General features: G+C 34.2%; 1 protein-coding gene across 2 annotated transcripts in view; it reads left to right on the top strand.

The window, feature by feature from the left end:
* The window catches only part of LOC106882514 (putative cytochrome P450 12a5, mitochondrial), a 60167-nt gene extending 55837 nt beyond the window's left edge, over positions 1-4330 (top strand). Inside the window, exons 8-10 of one of the 2 annotated variants that reach the window (XM_014933226.3) lie at positions 638-716; positions 2675-2881; positions 3977-4330. In XM_014933226.3, the coding sequence (XP_014788712.1) occupies positions 638-716; positions 2675-2881; positions 3977-4102 (412 nt within the window). In that variant the 3' untranslated portion in view covers positions 4103-4330. The remainder of the gene's footprint in view (positions 1-637; positions 717-2674; positions 2882-3976) is intronic. The other variant, XM_089364776.1, reaches the window with a different exon arrangement.
* Positions 4331-11204: the final 6874 nt, after the last annotated feature.

The raw sequence follows: 11204 nt of genomic DNA, 5'->3' as shown, positions 1-11204 counted from the left end.
AGCATAAAAATACATTCTTGGTGTGCAATACAATTATTGCTTCGTGTATTTTATCGTAGTGATAAAGTGGCAGAGTCATCTGAGTGTCGAGTCAAGCAGAATGTTTTCCGAACCTCTATATTCCGAGTTCAAATCACATCGAGGTCAACTTCGCCTTTAATTTTTTTTTTTTTTTTGGTGGGGGGGCAATAAAATAAGGACCATTCCAAGGCTTTGTACTAGTAGAATGCAAACCGGATGCCTTATCGTATTTATTCTTGCTCTTCGAGTTTTGTGTTCAAATCCCGCCATGGCCTACATGAGTGGTAACCTTCACCTGTCATCTGGTTTAACACTATAACCACCGAGAACTTGGTTGTTGAATTCATGAGAATCAACCATGCGGATCAGGTTGTTTCCTCCTGCATGAGGACATCTTCTTCATTTCCTCCCACAACTTTTCGTGACTGTAGCGCTGTATTCACCATTAAGCAAAATAAGCAGTGTTTAGTGGGGGGGGGGCATCAAGGGAAGGAGGTAACCAGAGAAATTAAAAATCGTTTAAAAGATAGTACGATGTAATAAATGATTATCTCTTCCTAAAAATAAGTTCAAGATATATTTAATAAAAAAACGCATTTTTTTCTTTCGCTTTCAGGTACTACCCAGTTATTCCAGGAAACTTCAGACAGTTGTACAAGGATATAAACATTCGTGGATATACAATTCCGAAAGGGGTAAGTATTTATATATACAAAATGCTATTTTCTTAGAATTTAGAAGAGGAATTCGTAATGTATTTACGATTCTTTATTGTCCAATATGGCCGAGTTCTATACCTCGAGATATGGGATATATATATATAGCAGACTAGATTGGAATATACTATAATTTTTATAGACGGCTCCCTCCAAACACAATAAAAAGCTACCTGATCAGGAAACAAGGGCACCACTACGTGATCTCTCGTCCAGTTAAAAATAGCAATCAAATACACACACAAACGCACAAACACACACATACTCACACACACATATACGTGTGTCCGTGTAGATAGATTGAGAGAAAGATAGATAGATAAATAGATAGATAGATAGATAGATAGATAGATAGATAGATAGATAGATAGATAGATAGATAGATAGATAGATAGATATATAGATAGATAGATAGATAAATAGATAGATAGATAGACATTCATATATATATATATATATATATATATATATATATATATATATATATATATATATATATACGCATACATCATGCGCTAACGCAGATTATATTACTTAGTGTAGTGAACCAAAAATAATTTTCCATTAACTGAAATCATAACCGTAACAAGGAGAAAACTCATTAGCGTTAATGAACCTGATTTTTGGTTGCTATGGTGACAGCCATAGATATGTTGTGATCTTATTAAACTTCCTCAGAGAGGCACAGGCAATTCGTAGTTATCAAGACTTCAGTACAACTAATAGATATGGTTGCTGGTTGATTTTCATTTCTTGTATGAAAATAATTGATTAATACGCAAATTAATAAGCACAATAGAGAACTTCTGAAGAGCACCATCTGCTGCATAAAGTATTTATAGTTAAATGTATGTAGCCATACTTAGTACGGTAAACTGAAAATAATTGTTTAGCAATTGCTTCCCGTTTCTGAATCTCGCTTCGATGTCCCCTGTATTTCAAGTAGCAGACAATGTTTTCTAGATACCCAAGCGCTTCTCTTCGTTCAACGTATGATTTTTCGGCTATAACAGAACCATGCTTATAGGTCTAAATTTTGATGACCCCCAGATTAGCCAACGTTAATCCTCGGTCTAGTTTCCTCTGATAACATTGTTAGCCTGTTCGTCTCTCTGTGTACGTCTTGCACGTAATACAAATATCATCTGCAAAGATTAGATTATCTAGCGTTCGTTTTTGTGCTCACCGTATGCCTACCCTTTCCGCCAGCATAGTTTGATTGGAGTTAAGGTAGGAGGTGCTGTTTTTACGGTTTCTTCTCTTAATAGTTAAGATTAAGATGATTTTCCTCTCATTCATATCTTTAGCTTCATTAATACCTTATTAAACATCTCAGCTAGCAGCTTATGTGCTCTTCTTCAATATTTCAATTTGAAGTTTAAATTTTGCTCAGGTGACACCCGCTTACTTGCCTTTTGCGGCATCTGGATTCCACCAGCTATTATGCTTCCACTCTCCCGTAATTAACTTTGCAGATGATGTTGTTTTCGTCGTCTTAAACTATTTCGTACTTGATAGTTTTCCTTTTTGCTGTCCATACTCCTTCCCTCAATTCTTTCACTCTCGTTGTTGGTACTCCATTGATTTCTGTTCTATCTTTACTTAGTCGTAGATAAAATCGTTTTAAGTTGGAGTTGTATTTTGTTTCGTTTTGTTCAAAGAATTGTTTTCGTACTTCAAACTAGTAACTTCTTTGCGTTGTTTGATTTCGTTAAGACAGTCTTCCCTTCATCAAGCCGGAACCAATATAAAAAAAATATTCAAGTAGTGCGCATCATTCAAACAGACATACTACTAGGGCCTTTTTGTTAAATCTTAATATACATCAGTATTACTTAGGTAATTTTTTAAATGTTTACATTTATTTTGTTTTTTATGTTTTACTGTTAAAATTCTTAAAGAAAATATTATTTATTCTTTTTCTTATTATTTATTAGACATACGTAAAAATGCATCATATATGGCCGGCAATGAGCGACGAATACTTTGAAAATGCAACAGAATTTAAACCAAATAGATGGATAAGAGATTCGGAAGAAAGGGAAATCACCCATCCGTTCACTGTAATGCAATTCGGCTTCGGGCCGAGAAGTTGTTTGGGAAAACGACTTGCACTCACAGAAACTTATTTATTCATTATTAAAGTAAGTATATTTGTTTAAGAAACGTACCGAAATATAGAAAGTAAGAGAAAGTAAATTTAAATACATTATTCATCTTTAAAAGAAAAAAAGAAAAGAAATTTCCCTTCGCGTTTGGTTTCTAGCAAGAAAAAATGTGTTAGAAGTATTTTGCGTAAATAAATACATAGATAAATAAATAAATAAAATAAAAGAGAAAAACATTCTTGCTATAGAGATAAAATATCTTCAACTGACACGTAATCAAATAATATTTAGTAAAAAAAGTATTTAAAGAAAGTTAACCCTCTCTCTATACTTCTTGAAAATGTTTAATGGTGTCAAACATTAACTAAGTTTTCTCTTTAATTATATGTATGTGTATGTACATATATACACACACACACACACACGCACACACACTCCTCCCCACGCACGCACACACACACACAAAACATATCAGTTAACAGTCATATGAAAATAACGTATAGAGTTGAATTAATTCATTTTCATACATTTTCTGATTGACCTACAAATGTTGTAAGAAAGGCGTTGAGATGGCAGAATGGTTGAATCAGTGAAATTTCTTAACATTTCTTTTGGCTCTTCACATTTTCTGCTCAAATACCGACGGTGCTAACTTTGCCTTTCACCTTTTGGTGGTCGCTGAAATAAGTTACCAGTCAAGTACTGAGGTCGATGTACTCGATTTTCCCCTCCCCTTTAATTTCTTAATATTAATATAACTAATTCATACAAGAGAGAGAGACAGAGAGAGTATGTGTGTGTGTGTGTGTGTGTGTGTGTGTGTGTGTGTGTGTGTGTGTGTGTGTGTGTGTGTGTGTGTGTGTGTGTGTGTGTGTGCGTGTGTGCATATCTATGTATGTATTACGAATTCATTATGTTCATATTATTTTTTATATTTACGAAATGTATTCCATAAGTCGTATAGAAACAACTGTAGCTAAAAACTTCAAGATAAATTCCATTATTTAACACACACACACACATCGGAGTCTTTCTCCTTATCTGTATGCAATGTATATTTGATGTGATCGTTTAAATTTTAGTTATTTACATTAATAATTATTGTTTGTGTTTCTTCTTTTATTTTTACAGATTTTATCGAAATATTCCGTACAATATCCGACAGATTCTTTCGAAATTGTTTCCGAATTACAACACCATCCACCTACAGACATGAAGTTCAAATTTATTGATTGTCCAATTGATTCAACATCTTAATTTCTACGAATATTTTTTATCTATTTATTTGGAACTTTCTTTTAGTTTCCTTTTATGTTTTTCATTTTTTTTTGTTTCCTCAAACAAAATGATCGTTAATCAATTTAACTTTCATCATATCTGTGATATTAGTGTGAGAAAGGTGTGTATATGTGTGTGTGTGTGTGTGTATACATACATACATACATACATACATACATACATACATACATACATACTTATATATATATACATATATATATACATATATATATACATATATATATACATATATATATATATATATATATATATATATATATATATATATATATATATATATATATATATATATAGATAGATAGATATAGATATATATGTATGTATGTATGTATGCATATATATGTGTGTGTGCATGTATGTGTGTGTGCACGAAAGAACAATGGATGGATGGATGGATGGAATATGTGGGGTGGAATAAAAGATAGTGTATAATGTGGTGAATATAGAACGACCAATGCAGCCAATTAAAATGAAGAAAACAAATTTGTGATTTAGAAACGAAGTTGCGTGAAAAATGATTTAAAAACTGGTTTCAAAACAGACAACGAGAGACAAAGGTGACAAAATGTTACGTCATTTGAAGCGGGAAAGACCACAGCTTAAGGTTTCTGCAAATGAAGTCAGCATGGATTTACGATATCTGGGTGGATCCTCGTCCCTGCCCTCAAGTATGAGTCACTCAGTGATCTTCAGAGAATTCATAAATGTCACGGTAATACATTGATTCTCAAAAATAATTGATCTACTTTACACTGGTAATTTTACATACATGCGCTCATACAGATATGTACGGTGCGTGTGTATATATATATATATATATATATATATATATATATATATATACATATATATATGTATGTATGTATATGTATATATATGTATATATATATATGTATATATATATATATATATATATATATATATATATGCTTGTATGCATATATGTATATATATGCATATATATATATGTATGTACGTATATATATGTATATATATACGTATATATATATGCGTCTACGTGTGTATGTACGATATATATACATACATATATGTGCTCTCGGGTCTTTTTATACAGTCAGTCATAATGCACTTCCTTGCATTGTTGTAGCTTTCAGATGAGGTCATCTCGATACCCAGGCGGGTAGGTCATTATATATATATATATATATATATATATATATATATAAGAATTTAAGGAATGGAGAAAACGCATGTTATAATTGCATACTTTATTCTTACATGTTTCAAAGGATTACAACCTGTGTGATCCATAGGGATCTTTGATATTAAAATTAGTTCCTGCCTTAAAAACAGGAACTAAACCACAGTTATTTTGTGTTCTTTGCTACATTGGTTTCTATTAACCCATTTATTCTATCAGAAGAATTTTTATTCATTAAGATAGAAGAAATACACATAATTATATATATATATATATATATATATATATATATATATATATATATATATACTTATGTATATTTATGCATATACATACAAACAGACGTATGCAAGTTAGCTGGGGCGGTTGTTATCTCTGACTTGCTATATCTTCTTTCTCTCCTAACAATAAAAACATTTCTTTCAATTTTTTTTTTTTTTTTTGCCCTGCCCGCCTAACTAAATATAAATTTACCAGACCCAAACAGAAGCATTGTCTTTATCTACCATGTATTGTAGTTCGTTAGTCATGTGATTAAATTCTTTCTTGACTAACGTCACAGTTATTGCACATAATTGCGAGAAATAAAGAGAAGTCTAACCAAGATCGATCAAATCCAGCTGACTTCCCTGCTAGAAACTTAAAGAACTCTGTATATGTGTATTTATATATATATATATATATATATACATATACATACATATATATATATATATATATATAAATATATATATATATATATATATATATATATATATATATATATATATATATATATATATATATATATATATATATGCACGCTTCTCTAATACAAACCTAATCTGGGCGCAACACACATAAATTCACGTGTATATACATACGTTCATATGAAAAAATTTATGCATATATTATATATATATTATTTATTAAATCTATACTAATGTATATATTATATAAACCAAATTATATTTATCATATATTGTCATTATGATGGACTCATGGCTAGCTAATCAAAATATTATCGAAGCAAGTAATTCAACGGTTACATCTCTTCGCTTGAGTTGCTTTCAACGTGAGTTCTTTCTTCAACCATTAAACTATCACTTAAGACGAATGAGCTTTCTCTAAACCATTCAAAATACTGTTGAACTGATACGTTTTCTTCAAATATATGTTATATAGTATTTAATCCTACATTAAATGTTTATAAAAGTATATGTATACGTATGTATGTATATATATATATATATATATATATATATATATATATATATATATATATATGTGTGTGTATTCATGCATAACATTATATATACATTTATAATACATAAGCACTACACACACAATCACAAAAACATACATACATGCATACGTATGTATGTATATATATATATATATGTGTGTATATATGTATGTATGTAAATATAGAGACATTATTCCATGAGCTTTCATTGTATTATAACTTGAAAATATTTCGTAAGAATTATAAATTTCCATTTCTTGAAGAATTTAAATAAATTTTTTTTAAAGTTTCGTACAATTATATAAAAAGTCCTAAATTATGATTTTTTCCCTATTGTTTCAGAATAAAACAAATTTTATACACATATACACACCTTGTTTGTTTTTTGTTTTGTTTTTGGGGGGTAGCGGGGTTGACGTTTAATATTTATATGATATCTCTTCTCGCTTTATTTTTCTGCCTTAGAAAAATACATCACTTTTCTCGCTACAATACCAATGTTCTTTGCAGACACACTTTGGCTACTCAAATCTTAATGTTGGTGTTTATCTCGATGTAAATGTTTTTCATATTGTTGTCTGCAAGCCGACAGTAAGTGAGTTCAGAAGGAATAAGCTCTGTGAAGGAAAAGCTGTTTCTTCTTCTCTAAAGAACCTCTGAGACTACTAATTAGTTGATAATTAAGTCTAAATTATATTTAACTCTAGCATTTGTATTCTAATGTCTGCAAATAGAGTATGGGTAACGCTAAGTAGAAAAGAATTAATAATTATATTTAAGTATCTTGAGAGAAAAGCTGAACATTAGAAGCATCAGTTGTGGTGTGCAAGAGAGACGATTGCGCTGGTATGGACATGTGGTGAGAATGGATGAGGATAGCTGCGTGAAAAAGTGCCACACCCTAACAGTTGAGGGAACCCGTGGAAGAGGTAGGCCCAGGAAGACCTGGGCTGAGGTGGTGAGGCAAGACCTTCGTACATTGGGCCTCACCGAGGCGATGACTACTGACCGAGACCTTTGGAAATGTGCTGTGCGTGAGAAGACCCGGCAAGCCAAGTAAGATCGTTGCCAGTGCCCCTGGACTGGCTCTTGTGCGGGTGGCACATGAGATGCACCATTTTGAGCGTGGCCGTTGCCAGTACCGCCTGACTGGCTCCCGTAGGATTTTCGAGTGAGATCGTTGCCAGTGCCCCTGGACTGGCTTGTGCGGGTGGCACATAAAAGACACCATTTCGAGCGTGGCCGTTTTCGTGCGGGTGACACGTAAAAGCACCCACTACACTCTCTGAGTGGTTGGCGTTAGGGAGGGCATCCAGCTGTAGAAACTCTGCCAAATTAGATTGGAGCCTGGCGTTGCCATCCGGTTTCACCAGTCCTCAGTCAAATCGTCCAACCCATGCTAGCATGGAAAGCGGACGTTAAACGATGATGATGATTTAATATGGATGCAATTTTGTTCTTTGTTTTTGTTGTTCTTCAGCTGTCAAGGCCAGGCTTGACAGAAAAGAGTAAGCCAATGATGAAAAGTGTTCCAGTCGTGACCGTCCAGTATGTTTGTTAGGATCTAGGACTATATAATTGGCATTCCGTCGCTTAACGACGACGAGGGTTCAGGTTGATCCGATCGACAGAACACCCTGCTCGTGAAATTAGCCTGCAAGTAGCTGAGTACTCCACAGCCTCTCGTACCCTTAATGAAGTTCTCAGGGAGATTCAACGTCACACAGAATGTGACAAAGCTGGCCCTTTGAAATACAGGTACTACTCATTTTTGCCAGCTGAATTGATTGAAGCATTGTGAAATAAAGTGTCTTGTTCAAGGACACAACGTGCTGCCGAGAATCGAACTCACGACCCTACGATCATGAGTTGAATGATCTAACCACTAAGCTACAAGCCTTCACAAGAGGACTATATGATCTATTAGGTTATTTCGTCTTTGTTTAAGACGTTAGGATGTGATTTGAGGGAATCTGCTCAATCTGGTATTTCTGTCTGACTAAGCGACTACATAAATGGCCCCTCGATGTTTTAACTATGGTTTCTATTACTATATAGCTTCAGGTCAGCTCTGATAAAATAGAGATATCAGGAAAAGCATTCCAAGTATGACATTCTCATCGATTTTGCTCTTGTTTTTGAGATAGAAAGTATCTACCATCATTCCATTTCAGGGTGTTATTTGAGGGAGGTGTTTAACAGTCATTTCTAGTAATTCAAGCGACCACATTCGGGTTCTCAAGCTGATTCTTGTTTATTGTAGCTATTACTCTCTACATCTGATCCCCCCCCCCCGATCAAGTACAGCAATCTTCAAACGCATTCCTGCGATGACCAAACCATTTTTGTTGATGTAGCTAGAAGCACATTAGCTCATGTATCCTGTCTTATTTTAAAACAGAATAGTGTACTATTGAGGGAGAATTGATTGGTATTTCCAGCATATCGAATGACCATGATGAGATTCCCTCACTGGCTCAATTAGAAAGTGTGCTTAGGATGGGTGAGTGATTGTAATAAGGGTGACGAAATGAAGAGACGGGTACGTAAGGCGATGCACAGTTAGCTAGTTTATGACGCAAAAGTATAAAGCTATATCTATGAGTGACTATACATAAGACAGTGATTCTAACCTTTAGACTGGGACTGTGACATATATTAGTGAGGGTGGCAAAGGTAAATTATTTTAGTTCTGAAATATTTGACAAAACATGAAATAGTCGTAAATCTGTTTATGCAATTGGCCACAAGACAAAAGAGAAGACAGGAAACTCTAAACATCATATAGCGACATAGCGTTCAGCAAAGCCAGAGAGACTGTTATCAGATATTGGTGTAACACGAGAAGAAATACATCAACGCTGGAGAACTAACGCCCAATGTTTAAACAAACTCGGAACAGATTGACTGACTGATAGGCATAAGAGTTACCTGAAGCGCCGCGTTCAATTCATCCTATATCTGATAAAATTTGTCCAATACGCGATAGCAGTTGTTTGACATAACTTCACAAGTCAGAAATATTCGAGTACTAGATGATTGCGTGCAAAACGATTTCTTCAAGTAATGCCTCAAGGAGCTTATCATCAAACTCAACAGGACGTCCTGTTCGATCTTCATCTTCATCTTCAAGGCTGAAATCTTTACAATATTTACATTATTTACATTCGAAGGATATTTGTCCTCATCTTGTTTGTTGTTAACACAACGTTTCGGCTGATATACCTTCCAGGTGTCTTGGGGAAATTTCGAACCTGGCTCTCATTCCTAAGGTATTTTTCGATGTTATTACTGTTATTATTATTGGAATCGAACTCGGAATCTTGAGGTTAGTAACCCGCGCTCTTAACCACTACGCCATATGCCCGTGGGCAATTAAGGAGCGAATTTTAGGGCTTATAAATCTAATATTTTCCTATCCTTCCTTAATACCGGTTCCCATATGCTGCTCATATCCGCACTTGGTCTGCTTAGGATGTTGTTGTGTCCTAGCACATGTGCTGCTTCTTTTAGTTTTCATATTTTCCAGTGGTGTTCTCTGTCTATTATTTTAACTTCATCCCACAGGTGGAGGTTGTCTCCATTTTTCCATACATGATCAGCTATACCCGATTTATCAATATCTCATCGTGTCACAGCTTTGCGATGTTCGTCTACCCTTATTTTGATGGGGCGGCATGTTTCGCCTTCCTTTGTACAATCTACCAAAGCTGTTTGGGATGGAGTACACGCAGTCTTTGGTCATATTCTCTTCTATTGGTGGTTTTATTCGAAGGAGATATTTGCGAAGTGTTGTATTACTCTTGAATACTGTTCTGATGTCATATGGGCCGCATATCATTTGTACTTTTTGTATCTTTTCCCCCTCATATTGTGAAAGATTATTCATCGAGAAGAGTGGCTCCTAAAGGGAGACAATTGCTCTTAAGCGGTTAGCGTAGTTTTCAGTAACTGAAATCTGGAGACAAAAATCTATTTAATTTGCATTAGCAGAATGGAAAAATTTGATTAAATTAAAATGACATTTCAATTAGAAGAAAATTTTAATTAGAATGTGAACTGGAAATCAACAATTCGTAAAAATAAATTAGAAAACTGACCTCTTCAACAAAATTGTATTTTAAAAAAGGAAATTGGTTTCTCTTGCTGCAAATTATGTTTTTTTTTTTTCTGATATTTTTACATTTAACGAAATACCTGTCACTAGGCGGCGGTATTTGTTCCAGTTCTTTACGTTTGGAGTTCAAATTCCTACCGAGGTCGACTTTGCCTTTCATCTTTTCGGGGATACTATATATAAAATACTAATCCAAGACAATGGATAAGCTGAACTGTAAGAATGCTGGGCCGGATGCCTTGCAGTATTTGTTCCTCCCCTTCGCAATTTTCTTCCTTCCTCACACCCTACATTCCTACCTACCGACCTACCTACTTACCTACCTGCCTGCCTGCCTACCTGTCTATCTCTTTCCTTCTCCTTCCACCTCTATCTCCTTCTGTGTGAGTGTGTGTATGTTATATGTGTGTACATGCATATGTATCTTTATATATAAATGTGTGTGTTTGAGTGTGTGTATGTGAGAGTGTGTGAGAGAGAGAGAGTTTGTGTGTGTGTACAGTAATTGTATTCACGGAGTAAAGAAAGAATAGAGAGTGTATTCAAATTGGTTGAC

This window comes from Octopus bimaculoides, chromosome 16, assembly GCF_046866305.1.
Source record: "Octopus bimaculoides isolate indiv1 chromosome 16, ASM4686630v1, whole genome shotgun sequence".
Classification (NCBI taxonomy): domain Eukaryota; kingdom Metazoa; phylum Mollusca; class Cephalopoda; order Octopoda; family Octopodidae; genus Octopus; species Octopus bimaculoides.
Note: the sequence above shows the minus strand (reverse complement) of the source record. Positions and strands in the feature narration are given on the sequence as shown.